Raw genomic sequence first — 26,816 nt, forward strand, 5'->3', positions numbered from 1 at the left:
TGTTGGCAAAGTAATGTCTCTGCTTTTTAATATGCTGTATAGGTTGGTCATAGCTTTTCTTCCAAGGAACAAGCGTCTTTTAAAGCAGCAGATAAGGGATCTCATAAAAAATGTTGGCTGTCCCAGGGTTAATGATAACCCAGTTGGTTAACTGGGTTAAAGTGGGGACAGCCAGATTTTCCTCAGTGTAAAAGTATGTGTTTCTCCTTTGTGGTTGGCAAATAAACAGAGGGATGTATTTAGCAATACAACTTACATTTTGTAGCTGTTTAGTTTATCAAATATGTTCATATATGCATTTAATCAGAACAATATCCCTATAATGTTTTATTCCTTTTTAACAGAAACGAAAACTGAGGCTGGGAATGCTTAAGTAACTTTCCTAGTCAGAGGGCCAGTAATTAGCAAAGGCATGACTCAAGCATAAAGGGGTTCACTTTAGTTGAGTTAAAACAATCCTCTAAGCTACATCTACTGCAGATTTTCAAAGTGCATTTTATCTCCAGAATTCAATAAATGTCTCTTCTCTTAAAAACGTTTTCTAAAAAAGGATATTTTTATTTTCCTGATACCATGAAGCACATTGCCAAGAAAAGGCGATTTGTTTTCCAGCCAGCAGCTATTTCTATTGTCCAGGAAAACTAGCAAAATGTAACAGACGCCAGGTTCCCGCAAAGCTCCATTTGCTAACAAGAGTTCTAAATGTTAAATGAGTTACTTAAGTTGTGACTTTCACAGATGTGTGAACAAAATAAGTGTATCTAAAATATTCTGTGCAAAGTTAAGCGTACACATCTAAAATATTCTGTGCAAAGTTAAGCGTACACACGTGCGCTTATGATGCTAAAACCAACAAGGGCCTTTAGGACTGTTAGAGACGTGTCCAAGTACAAATAAAGTCAGGTCCTGGCAAGTCTACTTACGCCTCACAGCTGGGTCAGCAACTAGTGGGACAAAATCAGGAGAAGCATATGACAGTCTAGAATCAAGAGACAAGGTGTGTGGTACTATGATGAGCAAACCAGGAAAGGGAGTTAGGATGGTGGATTCTGGAGGACACTGGGGAAGCCATTTCTGGGGTCCCCAGGAACTCGGGCCTCCAGCTCGCAGGGAAAAACTCAGGCAAAGGCCGACTACGCAGAAACACTCTAACAAACTGACGATCTTACTCAGAAAGAGCGACTCCAACACTGACACACAGCATCAAAACACGCGTTAGAGAAATCCACGGCCTTTGGCCACTCATAAATTTCCCCGAAGGCGGAAGCAGGTGGGGACGCCCCCAATTGCTCTTCCCGGGTTTTACTGGCTGCCCTGGCCTGCCCCGCCCAATCTCTCAATCGGCCTCTTTCATTGGTCAGAAGTGTCACGCTCCAGCGTTCACAGACAATTCCAGGAACCAATCGCCTCCAATCACCGCCCCGGCTCTTCGCCGCCTTGGGTGTGACATCCACTCCAACCAATAATAAATGAGAGTGAAGATGTGACGCGTAGACTCCGCCCCTTTTCCCTCAACGCGTTCAGTGAATGGTAGTAAAGGTTGAGTAGCTGATATCAACCACCAATCCGTAAGGGCGGAAGAGGGCCGCGGAGACGACTCATGGGAGGAGGTGACGTGGCGGTGACGACTGCACTATGTGAATGAGTGGCAGAAATATTGGCCAATCGACAGCTACACGGGCTGGGCGGTCTGCATTCTCGAGTCCTCCCCGAGCGCCGGAGACTTCGGGAAAGCGCCAATGAGCTTGACCTGAGTCTGATTGGCCTTCACCTGCACCAATCGGCGGCGGGCCTGGCGGAAGCGTCCCTCCTCGGACGCTCACTGGGCGCTGTGGCATGACAGGTCCCAGAGAAATGCCAATGGCCTAGGGGCCCTGCGCAAGTGACACTCGGAGGCACCAATCGACTTTCTTCCTCCCCGTGGCCGGCCTGGCGGGGCGGGGACGCTGCGCGGCGGCGGCTGAGGCGCTCGCCGAGTGGGGCCCTCCAGGCGGCGACGGCGGCTCTCGTAGGCGGTTCCGGTCGTGTATCAGCGGGCGGCGGCGGTTCATGGCGGCGACGGAGCTCAGAGGAGCGCTGGGCCCGGGCCCGGCCACCATGGCGGCCCCGGGCGGCGGCGGCGCCGGTCCCCCCGGGGTGGGAGGTGGAGGCGCCGGCGGCCGCGGAGACTCCGGGCCGGGCTCCGGGCTCGTGCCGGGCGCGGCGGCCTCGGTGGCGGCGAGCGGCCCGGGCCCTGGGGCCGGAGCCGTGGCGGCGGCGGGCCCGGCTCCCGCGCCGCCGGCGGGGGGCTCTGGCGGCTCGGGCGCCGGGGGCTCGGGCTCGGCTCGCGAGGGCTGGCTCTTCAAATGGACCAATTACATCAAAGGCTACCAGCGGCGGTGGTTCGTGCTGAGCAACGGGCTCCTCAGCTACTACAGGTAACTGCTTCCGGGGCGCGTCCCCCCGCCGGCCGCCACACAAGCCCACCCTCGCGAGAGTGGGCGCGCCGGGACGTACGGCGCCGCCCGCGTGCCCCGCCCTCGGTGCCCCCCGGCCCCCGGCCCCGCCAGTTGTCCCGGGAGCATCAATTCTCCTCTTGAGTTGTGTCCCCAGCCGCGCCTCGGTGCAGTGAGGAGTCCGCAGGGAGGGCGCCGGTGTCGGTGCTTAGGGGGCAGAACCCGGGCACCGCTCCCGGGGAGCTTGCTGTCAAGAGTCCCGAGGCTTGGTTTTCTGTGCCCCGGCTCCAGAATTCAGGGTTATCAGCGGCCCTTGACGTTCCCGCCGTTGCTCCCTCCACGTTCAGGCACAAGGACGCCACGCACAGGGTGGCCTCGGGGTCTGTTCCCGGGCCTTATCTCCTCCAGATTCGCCTCAGCTCTCGCCTTTGCACAGCCCACCACGGAGACGCGCCCTCCAGGGTTTCTGGTAGTTGCGTCCGCCCCCGCGCCCTCCCGAGGGGAGATCATTAAGTGTTCCAGCCGGGATTGCTGGGGGCCAGCCCGTTAGTTCGGTCCAAGTTTCCTCAAAAGAAGAGTCCACGTCTTTTGTTTGACTCCTGTTAGCAGCGCTTGTGTTGGGACGTTTAATACACGCTTGTGGTGACTCACAGTCTTGTCATAACATAGCATGCTTTTGGCTACGAGCATTACTATAGATAGATAGGTTGGGATACTGGATCTGGGGACAAGACAAACATTTCCTGAGTGCTAGACAGTTTGGACAGGTGTGTTATGTCCAGTATTTGACTCCCAACGGCAACCTGGAAGTTAGGAGATCTCCCACCTTACCAGTGAGGAAACGGAGACAGCGTGGGCAGCTTTCCCAAGGTCTTGAGTCAGGATTTGAAACTAGTTCTTTTCATACCAGCACAGCCTAAAACCCAGGTTAGTGTTACGTGAATCAGTCAGATAAAGAGAGAACTACTTGTCTACAGCAAGTTTATAGATAAGACACTCTGTGTGTGTTATACAAAATGTATAGAAGTCTTTAAGGAAGATTTTGTTTAATATAGTGGAAAATCTAAGTGAAATCTTTTTATAAAGACCATTCTATTTGAGACCCGAAAGATTGTTGTTAAGACTGTATTTCTTGCCCTCTGCCAGGAGTCGCTTTGCCACTGGGACAGTTTGGGTGAAGGAATCTCTTTTCCCTCAACTTCATTGTCTTGACTCTTAAAGAATCTTGAAAGGAATTGAAGACTGGAGTTGGAGGTTGTGGAAGTAGGAGCACATTCTTACCTGGTCTCTAACACGGTAGAAAACGCCTTAGTGCAGCCTCACTGCTTAAGTGACATTAATCGTGAACGTTTATGTGTATCATTTGAATTATTCAGAATTGATTTTCGTTTTTAATTTTCCGTTTTAATTATTCGTCCGGGACTATCAGTTTAAGGTTAAATCACAAATCTAAAGTTTTCGTTTGTTCCAGAGTTTTTCCCCTGCTCAAGTTCATATTTTCCTGTTACATTGACCATCATTGTAATGTTAACTGATTCATATCCTAGCCTGGCTTATAAGTCAGTATTAACACTGATTCCCCATTTTTTAATAGTTGTGTATCAGCTGAGAGCCTTAATGTGTGGTCATTTTTCCTCATGCAAGTTTTTAATCAGATCCACTTTCCAGCCCAGTTTTGTCTTTAATCAGTACCTGTCTTGGTCAATATTGATCTTGGTTGGACAGTAATAACGTATATGTTGTTATCTCTTAAGTACTTGTAACCACTTTTAATTTCTCTCCTACAAGAGCTAGTGGTACCTGTCTGACTACAGCTAGAACGCCTTCCCAAACATACCAAACCATGTATTGGGAAATATGCCACGGGCCTGTCCTTGCCAGCCAAGACCGTTCCACCCACAAACCAACCAAGGAACAGCATTCGGAATTATCAAGTCTACACGCTACCCTCAAAATCACATTGAAGTCCTTTCTATCAACCAGTTGGTATTCTTCCAAACTGGTTCTTTGGATCCCCATGTTCTTAGGGTTCATTTAGCCAAGTCATCTTGGCTCCTGCTTTTTATGCCTCCAAAACCGTCTCCTGTATATGCCTTTTACAAAATAACGGTTTTGTTTTTAACCAAGTGCTTCCTAAACCCATCTTCTGATGAACTGTCCTAATAGGTTTTGGCAAACCTTCTTTTTACCTATCCTGTTCTTCGTTATATACAAAGTTACACAGCTGTCCTGTTACTTAAAACCATATGTAGAATCCCAGCTCTCCCAGACACATAGTGACAAGCCCGTAGTATTAGTTTTCTTGGCTAGCTTCTAGAGATGGAGCTACTATTTTGGCTGGCCTTTTCCGGGAAGAACACCACCTAATACTGTGGTGCCTGAAGAACTCCTCTTGCACCCTGAAAAGCATGTCTTTTGAAATACTTATGCACTAATCGTTTATAAGCAGAGGGATATCTGCTCGAGCCCAAGAGCTCTAGAGTCAAGCCTGCCCAAACTTCCAGAGTCCTTTGGTATTTTTACAAGTACTGTAGACTGTATGATTCAGGAAACTTTTTTAGTTGATGGACATGACCTGAGCAGAGGAGATTCCTAGGAAGCGGCCTGTGGAAAAGCTCAGCGCATTGTGAGGGATGTGGCAGAAGGTCCGAGTTGCACCTTTGGAGTAGAAAGTGAGGGTGAGCATAATGTAACTGCAGCGCGGGGTGGGGGAGGGGACGAGGAGTCGAAAGAGCAGGGGTCACGTAACAGCATGGCAGGTGCGGGAGGTGGAAAATGGCCTGGTTTATTGAGACGCCGGCCCTCCCCACCGGCGATCCCAGGCTTCTAGTCTGTGCATCTGAGGAGGAAAAACCAGTTTCATGTGACAAACCGAACAATAGCCAAGCTGTCTTCCTAAGCACAGCAAACAGGCTTTCTCAAGCCTACCCCAGTCTTGGTTTCTAGAGATGGAGCGAGTGTCATCGTTTCCGGCATGCAGGAATTTGGGATGTGCCAGGTGTGTTTGGCCGCTTGGCACTCGTGAAAGAGAGACGGCCCTGTTTTGCACGCTGGCAGTTGGCAAAGGACTTTGACCTCTTTCTGTTCCAAGTTGGTCAGGGAAAACTGCAGTCTCAACATACAGGTCCCCTGGGCAGGTCGGCGGGTGGCTGGGAAATGAGTGCAGGTCGCCCTGTACACTCGGCTGCGCTGGCAGCTCTGTTTCATGCCAAGTCTCTTGTAGCTTGTTGTCACCAAGCAGGGCTGTAAGGTTCAAGAGTTAGCCTATTAATAGAGCTGTCAGTCAGTAGCAATGAAGAAAATTTTTACACCCAGTCCTCTGAGAAGAGATTTGCTGAATTTCTCCTAGCTATTAATAGGGTGGCTTAGGAGTTCCCACCAATAGAGATCAGTGGACCTTAGGAAAGAATATATTCCTGAAAGATTATACCACCCCGTGCTCTTTTAATGAATATTCTTTCTTCACTGCCACGGAGAGCTAGTGACTCCTCTTTCATATCATTTAAGCTGTAGTCAGTATTTAACGGCTTCCCTGGTGGCTCAGTGGTAAAGAATCTGCCTGCCAGTGTGGGAGATGCGGTTTGATCCCTGGGTTGGGATGATCCTCTGGAGAAGGGAATGGTAACCCACTCCAGTATTCTCACCTGGGGGATCATCCTGTGGACAGAAGAGCCTGGCGGCCTACAGCCCATGTGGTCGCAGAGAGTCAGATACCACTTAGCAGCTAAGCACACATGGAATATTTAATACTCTAAACATCTAAGTGTGCCTTACATGTCTGCAAGATGGTTTTAAGAGTGATATGACAGTTCTCACTGGGGCTGAGTTATAGTGGACTGGGGGAGTGGATTGTTCAATATTTGTAAAATGGAGTTATTCTTTAACTTTTTTTTTTTTGCCACACCACGTGGCATGTGGGATGTAACCCGTGCCCCCTGCCCTGGGAACACAGCGTCTTAACCGTTGGCCCGCCAGAGAACTCCTTCTTTCTCTTAGAGAATGAGATTATTATACAGAATTTGGTTGCATGAATTTATAAAGCACCCTTTGATAATTGTATCTTGCTAAATGAAAGGTAGCTCCTGACTGCAAAGGGGCCTGAGAGGACTCTTGGGGGTGATGGAAGTGTTCTCCATCTTGACTGTGGAGGTGGTTGCACAATTGCTTACATTTGTCCAAACTCACTAAATTGTACACTTAAAATTGCTGGGTTAATGCTGTCTGTAGTTCGCCTTCAGTGAAGCCTGTTTTCCCAAAGCTCAGGGTGAGGGGGAGAGCGGAGCAGTAAACTCCAACTCAGAACTCGCTCAGGCTCAGAAGGGGAGTCCCTGCTGATTGGCTTTCTAATTGGAGGGAGCCGTGCGAGGGGCGTATTGGAACTTGCTGCCTGCTGAGACTGCGGCATGTCTGAAAGGCTGGGACGCGGTTGCGTCCGCTCAGCTGTCTGGCTCGCTCTTGCAGGTCCAAGGCAGAGATGCGGCACACCTGCCGCGGCACCATCAACCTCGCCACGGCCAACATCACGGTGGAGGACTCCTGCAACTTCATCATCTCCAACGGGGGCGCGCAGACCTACCACCTGAAGGCGAGCTCGGAGGTGGAGCGGCAGCGCTGGGTCACGGCCCTGGAGCTGGCCAAGGCCAAGGCGGTGAAGATGCTGGCTGAGTCAGGTGGGGCGAGCCCCTGGGGACGCTCCGCTCCCCCGCACTCGCAGCTCTCCTTTGCCCCCACTGTCGTCTAATTACCAGCTGTCCGTTGGCTGCCCGGCAGGCAGAACCTCTCCTGGAGGGCTGGTTTTCAGCCGGGCAGTTCAGCCCCTCAGGGGACGTCTGGTGATGTCTGGAGACGGCTTGTTACCACTGAGGGGGGCAGTGTTCCTGACACGTGGGAGCAGAGGCCAGGGCTGCTGCTGAAGCTCCCACCAGTGTTCAGGAGAGCCCCCCGGCCACCCCTCCAGAGGCAGCTGGCCCCAAATGTCAGAGCGGTTGAGATTGGGAAACTCTTGTCTTAGAAGCATGGCAGTTAGCTTTTGCCTTTTAATGCTCACTGACTGCCTTAAAATCTTGAGAAAGGATGATTTATTGATAAATCAGTTTTTATTTATTGATTTTATTGATAAGCCAGATCAATTCATCAAAACCGATGAACTCACAGGTTGGCTCTGTCCTTACTGTTTCCTTTTCTCCTGACATCTTCTTACTTAACTGGTTGTTTACTTGAATTGAAACCAGCAATCTCCGTAGACTGCCAAAGCATGATGTGTGAACCCCCTGGCAGTGGGCAGAGACCCCTGATGGAGGGGTTGCTCTCACGGGTTGGGGCAGAGTAGCTCCAGCCGTCCCTCATCCCTGCCTGACACCTGGGTCGGGCGGCCGGAGCTGTTTCATGCCTGAGACACATGGGAAAAAATTACTTGTGATATTTTCTGTGAAAAATCTTTATTTTGGTACCATAGTGTCACTAAAAAGCACAGTCTGCTTATGTTTTGGTTTTTCTTAAAGGAAAGTGGTAGTTTAATCATACTGAGCTTGTTTGCTTAGAGCTGACCGTGCTGCTCACCTGCTGACTTCTGTTCATCTCTTGTTCTTATCTCTTGTGGTTCCCCATGCTGTTTAATGTCTCTTAAGCAATGAAAGCCAAGTTTCCTGCTTTATAAATCTCTGCGTCACAGGTTATTTTCTGACTCTGGCCCTGCCCCTCTGTCTAGCAGATATAGACAGGGCAGGTCTTTCCTCGTTTGTTTTGTTTTGATTTTAGTGCCGATTTTAGCTCCCCCAGAGGAAGTGACGTGGCTAGAAAAGAACTGTGCAGTTACGCAGCGTTAAGGACAAACCTGCCAGTGAGAGGCAGGCACAGCCTCTCTGTGACTTGTTATTCAGGAGGCGTTTAACAGAAGGCCTTGCACGGCTTTCCGTGCAGCGGTGGCTTCAGTGTCGGATGAATTCATCGTGAGGTTCCTGAGTCCTCCTGTAGGAAAGAGGAATTCATGTGCCCTTTGAGGATGTGAGTGTGGTTCACAGACGGCTGGGCTGCGACTCAGCCCAGGACATACAGGGGCCTGCCAGTCACCCAACAGATAATTGTGGGTTGGCATTCACAGTCAGATTGACTGTTTTGGGACCCTCACGCTATGGTTAAAGGCTCAATAATTCATTCCCAACCGTCAGAGCCATTTAGCTTCTCCACCCTGACCTCTCGTCACTAGTTCACAGACCTCAGTGTGCATCAGAATCACTCAGGCAGCTTTGCGAAGTACAGATTCCTGGACCTTGCCTCACACCAGCCGGATCAAAGCCTTTCTAGGTGTGGGGCCAGAGACTCCGCACCTTTAGGAAGAACCTCGGGTGGGCCCTGAGAGGGTTGGTGAGGGCGGTCCAAAGGTGCGGGCCTCCAGTTAGAAGGCAAGTAAGTACTAGGGATGGCGTGGACAGCACGTGACTGTGATGAGCTCTGCTGTGCCGTGTGTTTGAAAGTTGCCAAGAGAGCAGATCCTGAAAGTGTCATCGCAGGGAAAAGCCTTCCTTTTGTGTTTGTATGAGGTGACGGAGGTTAGTTACTTTAATCATTTCCCGATAGATGTATATGCTGTGCACCTCAAACTTAAAACAGCATCGTACGTCAGTTACACCTTGATAAAACTAGAAAAGCGGGAGCAGGAGAAACGCCGATTGTTACCTGCCTCCGTGTCCGCCCTAGCGGGGCCGAGGACCGGTGCTGGAGAGCCCCCTGGCGGCGGTGAGCCCGGCTGGTCACGCCGTGGGTGGACCGGGAGAGTTCCGGCTCTCGGCCCTGGGCCTGGAGTCCCATCGCTCCCCTTCTCGCCCCACAGATGAGTCAGGAGACGAAGAGTCCGTTTCCCAGACCGACAAGACGGAGCTGCAGAACACGCTGCGGACCCTGTCCAGCAAGGTGGAGGACCTGAGTACCTGCAACGACCTGATCGCCAAGCATGGCACGGCACTGCAGCGCTCGCTCAGCGAGCTGGAGGCCCTGCGGCTGCCGGCCGAGAGCAGCGAGAAGATCAAGCAGGTCAACGAGCGTGCCACACTCTTCAGGATCACGTCCAACGCCATGATCAACGTGAGCGCCCTGCGGGAAAGGCCACGCCCCCTCCCCACATGCTGGAAGGCTGTAATTGGCCAAGTGTAGACCACAGGTCCTGCCTCCTTGTTCAGGGGATTTGAGTTTCAGTGTCTGTTGCGTGAAACTGAATAGGGTGGATGGATAGAATGACCCTCCGCGCTGCCCTGCTCGAGCCATCAGGAGGGCTTCTACCCCAGCAGGGCCTCTGATGGAAACGCCGAGTCCTTCACCTCTCGGGGTTGCGACTCTTTCTTTGTCTCTCTTTTCCTTTCACTCTTTCTTTGTTTTTCTTTCTTCCTCCCTTCCTCCTTATCTCTTTTTCTTAACTCTATCGGTTGGAACTGAAAGATCTTCATGGGTCCTTTCCACCTTTCTGTTCTTTGAGATTTCCGTTGGAGTCTGACCCCTGCTTTGCTAGTGCATGCTGGCCTGCAGTGTGGTAAGTGGGGGGCTGGGTCAGGTATTACTGAGAACCTTGGAATCTGGGTGAGTCTCACCTTTAGTCTTTGAGAGGTGAGAGAGCTCTAGGTGATAGAGCTTTCCTGGTGGCTCAGCTGGTAAAGAGTCTGCCTGCAATGCAGGAGACACGGGTTTGATCCCTGGGTCCGGAAGATCCCTGGAGAAGGAAATAGCAACCAACTCCAGTATTCTTGCCTGGAGAATCCCATGGACAGGAGCCTGGTGGGCTACAGCCCATGGGATTGCAAATAGTCAGACACAAGTGAGCAACTAATACTTCAGCACACTTTCAGGTGATGAGATGACATAATCAACCTTGGGCACTTTTTTTCAAAAGAAGGGACCAGAGCTTCTGTCCCCTTGTGACTTGTAGCTCGGGTGACTGTCATGGGTCTGTGGGATGCTTCGGCTGCTTGGAGGCAGGGCTCCAGGTAAACCCAAAGCGCCACTGGCCCTGGTGATGTGGGGCAGATATGGGGGGATAGGTATGGAATGAGTACACAGTCTGTAAACAGTGCCTCGCTTCCTCTGCTGGAGACCGACCCTCACCTGGCAGGTTGTGTTAGTCAGCTTCCAGGTAGGAACACGAGAGCATAGTTCTCAAGGCACGTGAGAATCTGTGAGAAAGGACTTACACGGTGGTGCTTTTGTTTCCTGTCTACTTAAATGGGAGGAACTTAACACTTCCTGATAGCTCAGCTGGTAAAGGATCTGCCTGCAATGCAGGAGACCCCGGTTTGATTCCTGGGTCGGGAAGATCCCCTGGAGAAGGGAAAGGCTTCCCACTCCAGTATTCTTGGGCTTCCCGTATGGCTCAGCTGGTAAAGAATCTGCCTGCAATTCAGGAAACCTGGGTTGGGAAGATCCCCTGGAGGAGGGCATTGCAACCCACTCCAGTGTCCTGGCCTGGAGAGCTCCATGGACTCAGCCCACGGGGTGGGAAAGACCTGGACACAACTAAGCTACTTTCACACTGCCTTCAGTAGGGCCAGATTTCTTCCCTGTTGAATAAGTGATGATGAGGCTTCTGTTTAGAACTAGTTTAGTTCGTGCGGCTCTCAGAGATCGAAAGTCTTTTCCTCTGACCAAGGGAAGTTTTACTTTCCTGCATTTAAAACCCCATAATAGAAGCTATTTTTGTGCCCTGTTCTGAAACACTGAACACTCTTGCGTGCTCTGACTCACACAGAGGCGAAGAGGGAAGCTGTTCTGTCCATTTAGGGGTTGGGGGCAGGTCAGCGCCTCCCAGCAGCACCAGTCCGCGTTCCGCGCTCCAGCGCGGGCACCTTTGTCTCTGACGTCCGGTCCTGTGCTCTTTCCAGACTCTTCCACTCTCGGTGCCTGCTTTTCTGGTCCTCCTGTGATCAGGAAAACTCATGAATCATACAGGGCATTTAATCAATAGTACATAAATGTATGTATGAAATAGAACAGCTTAGGAAACAAATGTCTGTTGCCTTTTATCCAAGTCTGCAGAAGGCAATGGCACCCCACTCCAGTACTCTTGCCTGGAAAATCCCATGGACGGAGGAGCCTGGTGGACTGCAGTCCATGGGTTGCGAAGAGTCGGACACGACTGAGCAACTTCATTTTCACTTTTCACTTTGATGCATTGGAGAAGGAAATGGCAACCCACTCCAGTGTTCTTGCCTGGAGAATCCCAGGGATGGGGGAGCCTGGTGGGCTGCTGTCTATGGGGTCGGACAGAGTTGGACACGGCTGAAGTGACTTAGCAGCAGCAGCAGCTCCCATGACAATTTTTTCTCTACTATGATAAATATTTGCTACATAAAACACCTCTTGATTTAAAAATGTCTCATAAAACTGAAACTTTATCTTGAACTTTTTTCTTGAAAATATGCTTGTCTTTGTTCCTGGGGAGAATTCTTTTTCCCTGAGTTCTAGGTATCCAGAGCTTGTGTCCGCTCTCACTCTGTTCTCCAGAGTGCACTGTCTTTGCCCCTTCTGTAGCCGGTCACTGCTGGAAAGGCGTGTTTTCAATCCATGTGTTGTTCCCTAGGGGATAATGGCAAGGCCTGAGAAGTGCTGTGAGCACATCACGTCTCAAAACAGGCAGTGTCAATGCAAAGGAAGAGTGCGTGAGTTTCGCTCAGCTGCCTGCTTGCTTAGGATACAGCTTTTCTTGCTGCCAGAGCAAGTCTCTAAGCAGGCGAGTGAATTTGGCCCTGTGTTAGTGTATCCATTTTCTACTTCAGTGAACACGGTTGAGCACCTTCTGTGTTCTAGGCCCGGTGCTAGAGGATATGGCCATGGTCCCTGCCCTCGGGGAGATTACTCTCTGTTTAGGGGCCGAGAGTTGAGCAGATGATTATGGAGTGTGCTGAGCGCCCCGACAGATGTGGGCACAGGCTGCTGTACTATAATCCTTGGGGGTGTCAAGCTCAGACCGGGAGGATTTGAGAAGGTAACACTTCAACTAAATGCTGGAAGACCTGAGAGAGTCTTCCTGTGAAAAAAAGGCACCCCTGATTCGGGGCCGAGGAGCCCAGTGGCCCCAGTTAACCGTCTCTATAGCTGGGGGTGCCTCCTTCCTCTGTGACTCCAGTTCCTTTTCTGTAAGTGGCGATGGTCCTGCTCTTGGGGTGTGGAAAGGCTTTCATGAGCTCATGGGTGTCGAGAGGTGGGCACAGTGCCCGGCATGCCGTCTCCTCTTGCTGACCAAGTTGTCGCTGGTCTTGGGATGCGGGTGAGGGTGCGCATCCCTGGTGTGCATCGCTGCCCAGCTGCCCAGCGTCTTCGGGGAGCCTCTCCGGTGGAGGAGGGAGCTGAGAGAAGGCTGAAGAGGCGCTCAGGTGGGCGGGGACACTGTGTGTGCAGATCCCACATGGGCTTGGCAAGGGTGGGTTAGGAGGGGATGAGACCGACTTTGGTGCAGGCGTAACTGTAGTCACGATCGCCTTGTTGAGTGATGACTCTGAGCCGGGTCTTGCTGAGAGCTTTCCCTGTTCCTGTTGATCGACGCTGTGAGAGTGCTGCGGTGGTCATTCTTCTTTCACAGATGAGGACGGCGAGGCGCTTCTCGGTTCAGTCAGTTGCTAAAGAGTCCAGTTAGACAGCGGGATGGAGCTGTGACGACCCAGGGTATGTTCTCCGTGCCGCCTCGAGTACGGAGTTTGGAAAGAAGTGTGAAGATCCCAGCAGTATCAAAGAACAGTCCGTGGGCTCTGATCGTTGGACTTGGGGAGGGAGGAAGACTCAGAATCCAGGAAGCCCCTTGCTTCCCTGCCAACGAGAAGCTGCCTAGTCGGAAAGCGAGCCTGCTAATGTTGAGCTTACTTTGAGCTTTCTGGTAGGCAGTTGGGTAGTCTGATCCGCAGTTCCCTGAGCACAAAGCTGGAGTTCCTGACCCCATAGGCCTTAGTCCATAGGTCAGGGTTGAAACCACGGCAGCAGACACTCTATTGACCTTTTAGCTTCCCTTTAACATTGTCTAGACCGTTAAGCTTCCATTGCTTCCTCTCTCCATTCATTTATTAAGCGAGCTTTATGTGTACAAAGCAGCCGAGTTAGGAGCTGGGGATAAGCGTGTGAGTAAGCCATAAATGGTATCTTCAAGTCACTCGCGATCCATCTGGACAGAAAGTCACGATCGGATGCTGTGGATGCTGAGAAATAGAAATATGTGCCAAGTGCTGCAGTAGCAGAGGAGAGCCTGGCTCCTTTGGGCTTGGGGGGCAAGGGGTGTCACGGAGAAGTAACTTTGCCATAGGTCTCAAAGAATAAGGAGCGCTTAGCCAAGTAGAGGAAGGCGGCGGAGGGCATCCTAGGCCGCGCGAACAGCACAGGCCCCGTCCGGCGGAGATCTGGCGGAGATCTGCGTGTCTGAGAAGGGTGCGCGGCCGGGGGCTCCGTGGCGGGGCGGGGCCGCCGGGGCCCTGTGCGTCCGCAGCCAGCCGTCCGGCCTGGGTCTGGAACCCACGCGGAGCCTGGGGCGGGACTGAGCGCGGTCGGGTTTGTGTTCTGTCTCGAGGTCCCATAGGCGTTGGCTTTTTGAGGTCTGTGGTTCTCTTAGGGACCGAGATAGAAACCAAGGAAGTTCCTCGTGTTCCGGGTGATGCGGCTCAGGCTCAGGTGCCGTCGGCGTTGAGTTCCTCCGCGGGCGGCGGCTTGAGTGTGGTCGGGAATGGGTCGAAAGCCACACCCGGCGCCCCATGCCTTCTCTCCGCTCCGGGTCAGCCGGCCTCCTCTCGAGCAGCCCCCAGTCTGGGTTTGCTGCTCAGGAGGCACCCGTGTGGTCCCCGCGACCAGGAGAGTACTAAGCCACCGTGACAGCCACACTGGCGGTTTTCTGTGTCTTTCCTGCGTGGACCTTGGTTGTGTCACGGAGCTGGCTGTCCCCGACACTGCCGTGACAGGGAAGGCCGTTCACTGTGCTTCGCTGGCTCGGGCTCCCAGAGTGAGCTTACTCCGCGGGCGTCCAGAGGTAGGGGGGACTCTGACTGGTCGAGCTGAGGGGACCCACGAGCGCTTTGTCTCCATACAGGCCTGCAGAGATTTCCTCGTGCTGGCCCAGACCCACAGTAAGAAGTGGCAGAAGTCCCTGCAGTACGAGAGGGACCAGCGCATCCGCCTGGAGGAGACCCTGGAGCAGCTGGCAAAGCAGCACAACCACCTGGAGAGGGCCTTCCGGGGGGCCACGGTGCTGCCCGCAGGCGCGCCCGGCGCCGGCCCCGGCAAAGGTGGGGGGCCGGGGGGCTCGGGGGGCGTCCAACCGGCCAGCAGCGCTGGCTCCAGCAAAGGTGGGGGGCTCGGGAGGCTTGGGGTGGGGGGCGTCTGACCGGCCAGCGGCGCCGGCTCCGGCAAAGGTGGGGAGCTCCGGGCGGGGGGCGTCTGACCGGCAGCGGCGCCGGCTCCAGCAAAAGGTGGGGGGCTCGGGGGGGCTTGGGATGGGGGGCGTCTGACCGGCCAGCGGCGCCGGCTCTGGCAAAGGTGGGGGGCTGGGGGGTGGGGGGCGGGGGGGCGTCCGACCGGGCCAGGGGCCTCGCAAGGCGGACAGAGCAGCCCCGGGTCTCACGCGAGCTGGAATTCAGCCCTGTGTGTCTCCTGCTGCCCTTGTTCCCGTGTGTGTGGTTCGTGTTTAGAAGGTCTGCCTGCCAGGTTTCAATAAATGTAGCAAAGTGAACGAACGCGGCTTGTCCCCCTCCCGGCAGATCAGTCCTGCTCTGGCAAAGGAGACCTGAGTGATGAAGACGACGAGAACGAGTTTTTTGATGCCCCTGAGATCATCACTGTGCCCGAGAACTTGGGCCACAAGTGAGTCCGGCTTGACTGCCCTCCCCTGGCCCAGCCATGAAAGGCAGGACGTGTTTCAGTGGGGATATCGTGGTTGTTGCCCAAGGCCTGGACTCTTTGCCCTAAGTACCTGGGAGAGCGTCTGTCTTTACGTGAGCAGCTTCTCCAGAGACGCTTATTCCTACGCACGCTTTTCTACCTGTTGTCTCTTGGCCACTCGTGAATAAGTTTGTGCAGTGTCCTTAGCGTTCTGCTCTGTGAAGACGTGGCGAGGACCACCGTCTAGTTCTGATCTTTATTCTCATCCCCGTTTCCCACCCGTGTAGACGCACCGGCAGCAACATCAGCGGAGCCAGCAGTGACATCAGCCTCGATGAACAGGTACCTCACCTGGGGTGATGAGCAGGGGCGGAGTGAGTGTGTTCCCAGGGTGTGCTTGTAAAGCACGAAGAGGAACAGGAGACACTGACTTTTTGTTTTTTAGCATGGGGGAAGGGAGGTCTAGAAATCCTGGGTTTTCTGTTCTCTGCGGGTCCCTGAATGTCTTTGTGTTTACGCTTAGTACAAGCATCAGCTGGAGGAGACCAAGAAGGAGAAGCGGACGCGGATACCTTACAAGCCGAACTACAGCCTAAACCTGTGGAGCATCATGAAGAACTGCATCGGCAAAGAGCTCTCCAAGATCCCCATGCCGGTGAGGGTCTCACACGCCGGGGCCCCTCAGGCCCGGGGGTGCTGCCGGGACGGCCCTGCCCTCCCGCACGGCCGCCTGCGGCGTGACCCGTGTTATCCGTACCATCATAGACCATCGCCTAGGACCAGGGGCCTCGATTTCGGCTAGGTTCCTGGTATGCTTCCAGATCAGCGAGAATCAGATGCGTTGTTCAGAAGCAGTGATTTATGAGCAGATTCCTAGGCCAGATGTGCTGGGGCCGTGCAGAGATAAATTCAGCATCGTTTCCGTTTTCACGAACCGTGTAGTTCAAGAGACAGGCGCGAAGACAGGTAGAGGACATCGCTTTCTGTGACCGTCTGGTGGGCAGTGCTGCACGCACAGAGGCTTGGGGAGCGCAAAGCAGGGCAGTTGATTCCAGGCAGGAAGCCTGGGCCCATCTCCGGGGGAGGATGTCCCTGCCTCCCATCAGGCCCACTTCTGTCTGTCCAGAGTGCTTTAGAAGGGGATGGGTTTAGGATTGCAAACGTCCTGTCGCCGCTTCCCTGGGAATCCTTTGCTCGCTGCTCCCTGCTCTGAGTGGAGCCCAGCTCCCTCGGGCCTTGCCCTCCCCCCAGGGAAGTGCAGGCAGTGTGCCCACGGGGGGAGCCACCTCAGGTCTGCACCGGCTCCTCCGTTTGCCCCCCGCGGCATCTGCCCATGCTACTCTCTCTGCCTGCACTTCCCTCAGCTCCCACCGCCCTCGCCACTCTGCTGTTACCCTGGCTGGTGCCTGTTCTTCAGGAACTGACTGCAGAGCCCTGCGTCAGCCCCCTTCACTCAGGCGTCCCGTCAGGGCGAGCCGTCTCAGCCCTATGTTCCAGCAAGTGCCCCCGTTTATTTCTGGGCAGTGGGTTTCACTTCCTCTTTCATTCCCCGAGCATTTACTGGCAGCCAAGCTGCCCGGGGCTGATTCAGTTAGGTATAGGTTCAGTTTAACGAGTCCAAAATATGTTGGTTTAGACCACGGGTCAGCGGACGGTGGCCTTGGGGCAAATCTCGCTGCCCTCTGCACAGCTCACAAGCCAGGCATCGTTTTCATATTTGTAAATGGTTGGAAAATGTCAAAAAGAGGCTAATATTTTGTTATCTGAAAATTATATACAGTTTAGATGTCAGTGTCCTGGCGGTTTTATTGGAACACAGTAAACGCTCATTCACGTACCGATTGTCTGTGGCTGCTGTCCTCCTAGAACAGCAGTACTGAGTAGGTGTGACAGAGGCCATATGGCCCTCACAGCCCAAATATTTACAGTCTGGCCTCTCACAGAAAAAGCTGGCCTATAAATATGAGCTTCAGTCACCATCATGCTGGAGTCCAGAAGCAGGTGGTCGGGTTCTGGTCGATGCTCCTGCTGCTGTGACCAGGCTCACCCTGGCCCGTGGCCCTGCCCCGTGCTGCCCCGTGGCCTCAGTTCCTGGGTGCTGGGTGGCTGCTGCAGCCCTGGCCCTCAGGGGGAGAGGAGACGGCACGCCTGCCTTTTCGGGGTGCTTCCTGCAAACTACGCGAACCATCCCCTTCAGTCTCTTTATTTACTCTGAGCTCAGTTACATGGCCTCAGCTAGCTGGAGATCACGACTTCTGTTTTTGGTGGTGTGGCTGATATGAGAACTGGGGATTCCGCTGCCTGTGGACGAAGGGGAGAGTGGAGTGTGGGGGGCTGCAGGTTCTGCCCGCGCGCCGTCCGGAGACAGAGGCTCCTGGCCGCTCAGGGCCTATGGAGCAGTGAGTGGTTCCGCCTCCCGTGGACAGCGCTCTGCCCAGACCATCTTACCAGCCTTCATACCCCTGATGCATAGCAGGGCCTGGCACGTGTATATCATTCAGCAAATGTGAGTCTTGGAAAACAAATAGATTTGTCTGTAAGCGTGTAGGACTTTTGGTAGAAAAAGACTCCTCTGCAGACCAGAAGGGCCGTGAGTAGGCACGGTGCAGAGAAACATAAAAGAATTGGTTCACAGGGTGGGGCGGGGGTCTTGAAAAGAAGCCCCACTTTTTTAGCCCAGCGCCCTAAGGAAGTGGTAGGAAAGGGGGCTGGAAAGGCCAGTCATCGCCGTGGAAGTTCAGTTCCTGCTCAGAGGAGCATCCACGTCCAGGTGGCCCCCGTCCACCTCGGTTCCTGCTGGTGCTGCTGCAGCCTGGCCCTCACCCCTCACCTGCCTGTGCCGAGTCACAGGAGCTGAGCCCCTGGGCGGTTTCTTCCTCGTCTGTGGGCTGTGCCGGCCCCGGATGCCCCGGGCGAGGCCCTAGAAGGCGTCTGGAGTGGGCGGGAGGAGGGAGCCACCCCAGGGTGCTCCCCGCGGCTGCGTCCTCCTGGGCCACGCTCCCGCTGGACGGGCCCAGAGGCCTCAGGTCCTGCACGGGCCCCTGCCTCTGTGTGCAGTGACCCCGTGCGTCCCTTGGTCCCTGCAGCCTGCCGAGGGCTTCCTGCTGCTGTCTCTGGGCTGTCTCTTACGCTGCCCTGCCCTCCATCAACCGTGTCGCTAATGCCCGCTCCCTTCCACTTCAAAGTCTCAGATTTCTCTGTCCCCCGTGAGGCCTCTGAGTGGTAAAAAAGACCAGGAGGGAAAGCCTGCCTGCTCTCGGGGACGCTGTGGGTCCTGGCACAGCTCTCGGGGGCAGAGCCGTGCGTGTGATGAGTGGTGATGACCTGAGGATGTGCCGTCCCCGCCCCACTTTGCCCAAAACGTATGGAAGTGTGACTGCACGTCGGCTGCAGCTCAGCCCCTGAGAGGTTTTGTCTGCGTAGTTAATCAGTGCTCGCTTTTGAAAGACCTGGAGGCTTCACGCTCTGCCCGTCCGCTTTCCCTCCGTGTGCACTTTTCTCATCACACCACTCTCCTCTCCGTGGACAAGGTGGCGCTGGAGTGTGGTACTTGAAGACTTTTAGTTGAGGCATGGTAGATCGTCCTTCCCCATTGGGAAAGTTTCACAGAAAAATGCTTGGTTTATTTTTTGGGAAAAAACAGGCCCTTTTAAAAAACATATAAATGCATAGAAAAAATATGAAACTATTAAGGATAGTTATATTTGGGTGATGGTATTTCAAGTAGATTTTTTTTTCCTTTAAACTTTGTTTCTCTAAGTGTCATAGTGGAAATTACAAGATATTTCGTAATTGGCAGGACAGTAAATATTAGGGTAGTATGTGACTCACAGAGAGTGGCGGGCAGAAGGTTGGATAAAAGTGCAGAAAAAGACAGGAAAAGAGGTGGGAGTCTAGGAAGAAAAGTGTCATTGTTGCTTGTTTCAGTAACCAAAACGGTGCTTTCGGTCAGCTTCATCCAGTACAAAGGGCGTTTTTTTCTTCCTCCTTCTCTTCTCTGGACTCAGCACTTGAGCTGCTGGTTTTCAGGCTTGTTTAGCTGTGCTGCTGACTAAACAGCGTTATGGGCTAACCTGGGAACCTAACCTCTTTTGATAAGAAGTGTTTAAATAGAAAGTCATGATATGTTCCAAACAGTCAACCTAGAAGCTGACTCTTTGGGGTGGGGAGAACAAAGTCTCTTCTGCTCACTTCTCTGCCCCCAGTGGGTTGTGTAGGGCCTGGCACCCATGAATCTGTGGCGTGCGTGGACACCTTCTCCCGAGAGAGGCACACACAGACACATGCTCACTTCATCCTGTAGTCTAGTGTCCTCAAGTTGGCTCTTAAACTTGAAGACAGGAGCACGCAGAGCCCTTTCCCTGCCCCTGGTGTGAGCACTCCCGGTCCAGAAATGCAGCTGTGCAGCCTGAGAGAAGGCAGCACCTGGCCTGATGGGGCACTGAATTGAGTCCAGTGATGGCCAGGTGTGGAGCGGAAGCTGGCCCCTGTAGCGTGCTCCCCGTCAGGACTGCCTGCTCCTGGACTCCGCTAGCTTTCCTCTCCTCCTCAGAAGGGTTACATGCCCAGCCTCCTGTCTGGGTGTCCCTGTGCTCACGTCCTTCCCCTTTCATTGACTCATTTGATGCCTGTTTTATGAGTCTCCCGGGGCCAGGCGTCCGGGGCTCTTGGATATGCAGTGCTGAACAAAAGAGGCATGGTTCCCATCTCAGCTTTCAGCTAGCAAATCAGTGCAGGTGGAGATTGCCCAGTGCCAGACGCAAGCAGCTCACCATGGAGAACAGGCGTTCTTTGGCGTAGAGCGTCCCCATGGAGCAGAGGCTGCTCTCCCCAGGGATCTGCTTTATCGTCTTGACGTCTCAGTGTGTGTCTCCACCTGCGGAGAAAGAAAAGAAGAAATGGTGTGGTGTGGCTGTGCAGGCAAGGCGTTTACATCTGCTCTTTTCCTGACAGGTGAACTTTAACGAGCCCTTGTCCATGCTTCAGCGCCTCACTGAAGACCTGGAGTACCACGAGCTGTTGGACCGGGCCGCCACGTGCGAGAACTCTCTAGAACAGCTCTGTTATGTTGCAGCTTTCACCGTGTCCTCCTACTCCACCACTGTCTTCCGCACCAGCAAGCCGTTCAACCCACTCCTCGGGGAGACCTTTGAGCTGGACCGGTTAGAGGAGAATGGCTACCGATCCCTCTGTGAGCAGGTGAAGGAGCCTCAGGACTGTAGCACGCTTCCTGTTGCAGGAAGGGGGGGTTCGGGGGGTTGCTCCCCAACCTGGGTGTTAGTATTTGCAGAAATTCCAAGCCCCGTCACCCCAGACTGCCTTCCTTTCCTTCAGGACTTCAGCCCTGGAGGCCCCGGTGTTCACCTCCTGCTGTGGGCGTGCGAAGTCCAGCGGGAATCTGGGGCGTGACTAGGCAGCATCTCCTCTCCTGACTGCCTGTTCATTTGCGCTCCCGGTCTCTTCCAGGTGAGCCACCATCCCCCCGCGGCTGCACACCATGCCGAGTCCAGAAACGGCTGGACGCTGCGGCAGGAGATCAAGATTACCAGCAAGTTTCGCGGCAAATACCTCTCCATTATGCCCCTCGGTAAGGCCGGCGCCTGGGTCAGGATTGGTGCTCCGGAAAGGAAAGCCGTTTTGGTGGAACGGAGGAGGTCGCTGGTTCCGGGGTGAATGAGGGCTGAGAGACTCTGTAGGGACACTCAGTCACAGGTTCTCTGTCTTCTTAGCTTACGTCTAATGCGTCTTTATTTGGGGGCTTCCCTGGTGGCTCAGATGGTGAAGAAACCGCCGGCAGCGCAGGGGAAGCAGGTTTGATCCTTGGGCCGGAAGGTCTCCTGGAGAAGGAATGGCGGCCCACTCCAGTGTTCGTGCCGGAGGATCCCATGGGCTGAGAAGTCCATCGGGCCATAGGGAGTCGGACAGGACTGAGCGGCTAACGCTTGGACACTTCCTTTTACTTTTAAGTACTATTTTAGGATATACATTTCAGCTTGCATTTTAAAAATTGTCTTTAAACTGGTGGTGTTGCCTCTCATTCCCTAGCAGGCAGTTTCTCTCCATAGATCAGAACTCCTATGACTGCAAGGTTATATAGGTTTCCTGGTAGCCCCTCCCCCCCTCCACCAGAGGGGTTAGGTATCATTTATGTAACAGCTAAACTCCAGGTAAGGTGAAACTTTGTTTTAAAAGATCTTATTGGATTACAAGTTAATTCTGCACCAAGACCTAAAAGATCCGGCCTGGGAATAGTCCTAGTATGCAGCGTTAGCATGTCTGGACTTCAGTCGGACAGGACTGAGCGCTAACGCTTGACACTTCCTTTTACTTTTAAGTACTATTTTAGGATATACATTTCAGCTTGCATTTTAAAAATTGTCTTTAAACTGGTGGTGTTGCCTCTCATTCCCTAGCAGGCAGTTTCTCTCCATAGATCAGAACTCCTATGACTGCAAGGTTATATAGGTTTCCTGGTAGCCCCTCCCCCCCTCCACCAGAGGGGTTAGGTATCATTTATGTAACAGCTAAACTCCAGGTAAGGTGAAACTTTGTTTTAAAAGATCTTATTGGATTACAAGTTAATTCTGCACCAAGACCTAAAAGATCCGGCCTGGGAATAGGAATCCTAGTATGCCGCGTTAGCATGTCTGGACTTCAGGAGTCGGACAGGACTGAGCGGCTAACGCTTTGACACTTCCTTTTACTTTTAAGTACTATTTTAGGATATACATTTCAGCTTGCATTTTAAAAATTCTGTCTTTAAACTGGTGGTGTTGCCTCTCATTCCCTAGCAGGCAGTTTCTCTCCATAGATCAGAACTCCTATAACTGCAAGGTTATATAGGTTTCCTGGTAGCCCCTCCCCCCCTCCACCAGAGGGGTTAGGTATCATTTATGTAACAGCTAAACTCCAGGTAAGGTGAAACTTTGTTTTAAAAGATCTTATTGGATTACAAGTTAATTCTGCACCAAGACCTAAAAGATCCGGCCTGGGAATAGGAATCCTAGTATGCCGCGTTAGCATGTCTGGACTTCAGGTTATTCAGAAAGTGTAGCAGGCTCTTGAATAACCTGAAGTTCAGCGAGAGGAGCCACGTTTGACCCTGTACGTGTTGAAGAGCGAGTGCTGGTCTGCAGGAAAAGAAACCCAGAGCAGATGGAGAGACCAAGTAGCCTGGAGACGGCTGGCAGTAGGCGCCTGAGCTCGTCTTTCAGGAGGCAGAGCTGCAGGGCTGGGCTGTTGCAGGACAGCTTTCTGCTGGCTCCACCCGCTTTCCCTCAGAAAACACACAGTGTAGCAGGCACAGTGCAAACTGGATGTGAGGAAAAAACCCAAGGATGTTGGAAGTGAAACTGAAGTGTTAACTTTATTGCTTCATGGTTAATATGCAAGAAATTGAACGAAGAGTTGACATAGTGATAGGAACCTGAGTACAGAGTATAAAGAGGGGTTTCCGGACGTTAGCCCCGAGGATGGCTGCACTTAATATTTTTCATCCGTGACTTGGAAGGAGAACTGTGCAGTGTCATTTTCACATGTTCAGGGATGTTCACCTCTCAGAGGGTAAATTGTTAAGCGATAGACGTCACTGGTGAAAGAAGTACAGACAGGGTTATAAACGAGGCCAGACAGAAGTCTGAGTCTTCTTGTAAAGTAGACTGAAAAGGTTAGAGTTCTTGCAATCTGGAAAAAAGAGCGCTTCTAGGAAATGTAATTGATGTTTGCAAAATCATGAAGACTGTGGTAGAGGATAAATACGAGTCTACTCACCCACTCACTTTGGAATTGAGTGGCAGCTTGCAGTTTAAAGAGGTGCACTTAAATAAGACTCTTCCTTCACAGCTTGGAGTTCTCAAGTCTGAGGAGAATCACAGCCTGAGACTGAACGGAGCCAGTGCTCAGCTTGTTGGTCTCTGTGGCAGTGACTGCTGGGCTCCACGTACCTTGAATTTGCTCCAGTGGCACTTGGGTCAAAAAATCCTCCTTTTGTATTTTATCCATTTTTCCAGTTTCTTTTTGCTTAGAGCGATTAATCCATCTATATTTATTGATTAGGTAGGGTTTACATCTGCTGTTTTGGTATTTTGTTTCTGTAGATCTTACGTCTTTTTTGTTCCTCTGTTTGTCCATTACTTCCTTCTTTGTATTAAATAGGATTTTTCCAGTTTACCATTTTAATTCCCTGGTTATTTCTTTTACTGTGGTTTTTAAAGATATTTTTGCTGTGGTTACCCTGGTATTAAAACCTTCTAATAACCTAGTTCAGATTAATACAGCGGAGTTTCTACAGTATAGGAAAACTTTGCCCTTGTATGGCTCCGTTACCTTCTCCCTCCTTCGTGCTTTTATTGTCATACAAACCATTTCTGTACATTGTAATTCCATCAACATTGTTTTATAACTGTTGCTTTACATAATTGTCTTTTAATGGTGGCTCAGATGATGAAGAATTTGCCTGTAATGCAGGAGACCCAGGTTCGATCCCTGGGTTGGGAAGATCCTCTGGAGAAGGGAATAGCTACCCACTCCAGTATTCCTGCCTGGAGAATTCCATGGACAGAGGAGCCTGGCGGGTGACAGTCCATGGGGTTGCAAAGACTCATACACGACTGAGTGACTCAGCACTTACTGGTCTCTTAATTTCTTGAGGTAGATTTAAGTTTCTGTCTCGTGTCTTTTCATTTCAGCCTGAAGGACTTCCTTGAGTGTTTCTTGAAGATGAGATCTGCTAACGATGCATTCTTTTGGCTTTGTTTTCTGGGAATGTCTTGCATTCTCCTGTGTTTGTGAAGGATGGTTTTCTGGACAGGGCCTTCAGCCTCTCGGCTGTGTCCTGCTGCTGCCTCTGCCCCGTGGCTCTTCGGCCGCTCGCTCGCTCGCGCTGCGGCCACTCCTCTGTTCCTTGAGGGCATGGACGATTCTCTCTGACTCTTTCTCATTTGATTATGGTGGGTTTGTACCTGGTTCTCTTTGAGTTGGTCCTGCTTGGCATTCAGTGGACTTCTCGGATGTGTAGATGAGCGTTTTTGTCAAACCTGGGGAATCGGGCCATTATCTCTTCAAGCGCTCCAACTGTTATCGCCACTTCTGGCAGCCGTTGTGGTGAATAATTGCCTCTGATTGTTTTGATACTTGCCCCAGGAAAGAAGCTTTTTGAGGTGAGCTGGTGCTGAATCAGATCCAGTAAAGATCAGCCCTGTGAGTGGGACTTAACAGGGGACTACCAGACAGGTCAGATAATGACAGTACTTTGGAGCTGGGTTCTGGGGGGCTTCATGCCGCTCTACCCGCTCCGGTGTTTGCTGGCCTGCTAGCTGGTCTTCCTGGTTATCATGACGGTGAGGCTGCCGGTTTCCAAGGCTTCTGCTGAGCTGGGGAGAGGGTAGTAGGACAAGTTACAATGCCACACAGCTCATTTTGCTGCTGAGATTCAGCCCTTTTTCTTGAATAAATGCTTCTTGGATTACTGTAAGTCTTTGGTTAATTTCCAGAGTTACAAAGAAGTTGATTCAGATCACTTTTGCTGTCCAGGGGCCCAGCTGAGGCACCTCACTGGCAGACACCTCCAGGGCCCTCACGAGTAACAGAGACACTATCACTTGGGAAATTGCAAGGGTTTAAATGTTGGACAAAGACCAGACAAATTCTTTATTATACGACACAGGCTTACACAGCTAACGAGTGGTGGAGCCAGTGAACCAGTTCTGTCTGATTCTAGAGCCCTTGGTCTACCCACTACTCCTCTTTGTTTTTATTTTTTTACCTATTAAGGCTCAAAGGTAGGGACCCCCTAATGGTCCAGTGGCTGAAGCTCGGCTTTCCAGTGCAGTGGGTACGGCTTCAGTCCTGGTCTGGCAGCTGCGATCCCACGTGCCTCGAGGCCAAAAGACCAGCATGTAAAGCAGAAGCAGTTTTGTAAAAGATGCAGTAAAGACTTTTAAAAAAATGCTAAAGGCTTATTTTTTTTAAAGGCCCATATATGGACCGGTGACTTGCCTAAAGTCACACAGCTAGTGACTCACAATGGGGCTTGTCCTCAGTACTGATCACCAACGTGCTCTTTGCCACAAGGCAGTTTTTTTTTCATGTTGGGATAGATTTGACCTGTTCTTGTTAATTTTGCTGCGAGTATGGCAGGCCCAGTTAGTGAAGACTGGGGTTTGCTCCATTTTTACCTCTGTTGTTGCAGAATACCATTTGTCAGCTAAGTCGCACCAGTTGTCAGTGTTCATCATTGTTAATTATATTTTATTCATATTGAACAAGTTTAAAAATCTAGTGAAAGATTCAGTACTTTCAACATTTGTAAAGATTATAAGTCCTTTCTGATGTACTGTTTTCTTTTTAAAAGTAAGAAATATTGATAGAATAAAATCAACCCATCATTATTTCCAGCCAGCACGGTGCTGCTTTTCTAGCGTTGGGCTTAATGTGTGCCGCGCTCTGCTTCTAGGGAGCATCCACTGTATTTTCCATGCGACTGGGCACCACTACACTTGGAAGAAAGTGACCACAACGGTGCACAACATCATCGTGGGCAAACTGTGGATTGACCAGGTGAGCAAGGGGCCTCTGCGTGCTTCTGAAGCCCAGAAGCGCCCTCGTGTCCATCTCTGCAGGGTTTAGGGCGCGGGACCTGGACCCAGACTGCTGCTCCTGCTCTGTCTGTTACCGAAGGGCTTCTTCTCCGGCAGCAGCCACACTCCCAGCTGCTGACGTGCTGTACCACAAATGACCATCTGTAAATGACCAGGTCACCGCATTCATTCGGTGACTGCTCTCCTAGGACTGGGTTAGGCACCAGGAAGGCTCCAAGAAAGTAGTAAGCTCGGCTCCCAGCCTCCGTCATGTGATTACACATCAGACATTTATTGCCGGGCGGAGCGCAGGGTCTCTGGGGTACCAAGTCAGATGGGGCATTGTCCCTCAAGAGTTATTTTATCATTGGAGACTTTTGACAAATATGTGTAGGATGAAAAGTATTTGACAAAATGACCCACATAAGAGGTGTACTAAGATAATATCTAATTAATTATCAATTTGCTCTTAAGACAACGGTTGCAGTAAACTTAGGAAAAAAGAGGGAATATTGTCCGAGCAGTGGGAGAGGCTTCACAGTAGGTATGGGAATGAAGCTGAGTCTTCAAGAGTGGATTGGGGTTCACAAGATAGAAAGGAGGAGAGAATGAAATGAATAAAATACAGAAAGGCCCACCATGTGTAGTCTTGAGACTGTGAGTAGAATCCTTTGATTTAAGCACAGAGTTCATGAAGACTGAGTGGAGGACTGCTTTGGGAAGGTAGATTATTATGTGAATGTCAGTGTGTGTGCTGAAGGTTGGATTACGCCACCTAACTTGGCACACAGTTGTTTTTTTTTTAAAGTCATTTGGCCTTGATTCCAACCAGGAATACCAAGATGATAAAAGCATTTCACAGCATCTCAAGAATGACTGAGACTTGAATCTTAAGTGTACAAGCTCTAGAACGTAAGACTGAAAAGAACAAAATTATGAGGCGTGGGGCTTAGCATATATCCAAGTCATT

General features: G+C 51.8%; 1 protein-coding gene and 1 long non-coding RNA gene across 2 annotated transcripts in view; one reads left to right on the forward strand and one right to left on the reverse strand.

Annotated features, from left to right (window-relative positions):
* Positions 1-533: 533 nt before the first annotated feature.
* On the reverse strand, positions 534-1,730 carry LOC138990978 (uncharacterized). The gene is made up of 2 exons (XR_011466995.1): positions 830-1,730; positions 534-795 (listed from the first exon to the last, which is right to left on the reverse strand). It is a non-coding gene; the product is annotated as an uncharacterized lncRNA (long non-coding RNA).
* A 105-nt stretch (positions 1,731-1,835) lies between these two features.
* The window catches only part of OSBP (oxysterol binding protein), a 28,022-nt gene continuing 3,041 nt past the window's right edge, over positions 1,836-26,816 (forward strand). The window contains exons 1-10 of the mRNA XM_070383272.1: positions 1,836-2,417; positions 6,897-7,105; positions 9,265-9,515; positions 14,482-14,677; positions 15,149-15,251; positions 15,557-15,611; positions 15,793-15,924; positions 20,223-20,468; positions 20,736-20,856; positions 25,723-25,826. Of these exons, the coding sequence (XP_070239373.1) occupies positions 2,050-2,417; positions 6,897-7,105; positions 9,265-9,515; positions 14,482-14,677; positions 15,149-15,251; positions 15,557-15,611; positions 15,793-15,924; positions 20,223-20,468; positions 20,736-20,856; positions 25,723-25,826 (1,785 nt within the window). The 5' untranslated portion in view covers positions 1,836-2,049. The remainder of the gene's footprint in view (positions 2,418-6,896; positions 7,106-9,264; positions 9,516-14,481; positions 14,678-15,148; positions 15,252-15,556; positions 15,612-15,792; positions 15,925-20,222; positions 20,469-20,735; positions 20,857-25,722; positions 25,827-26,816) is intronic.

This window comes from Bos mutus, chromosome 15 (assembly GCF_027580195.1).
Source record: "Bos mutus isolate GX-2022 chromosome 15, NWIPB_WYAK_1.1, whole genome shotgun sequence".
Lineage (NCBI taxonomy): Eukaryota > Metazoa > Chordata > Mammalia > Artiodactyla > Bovidae > Bos > Bos mutus.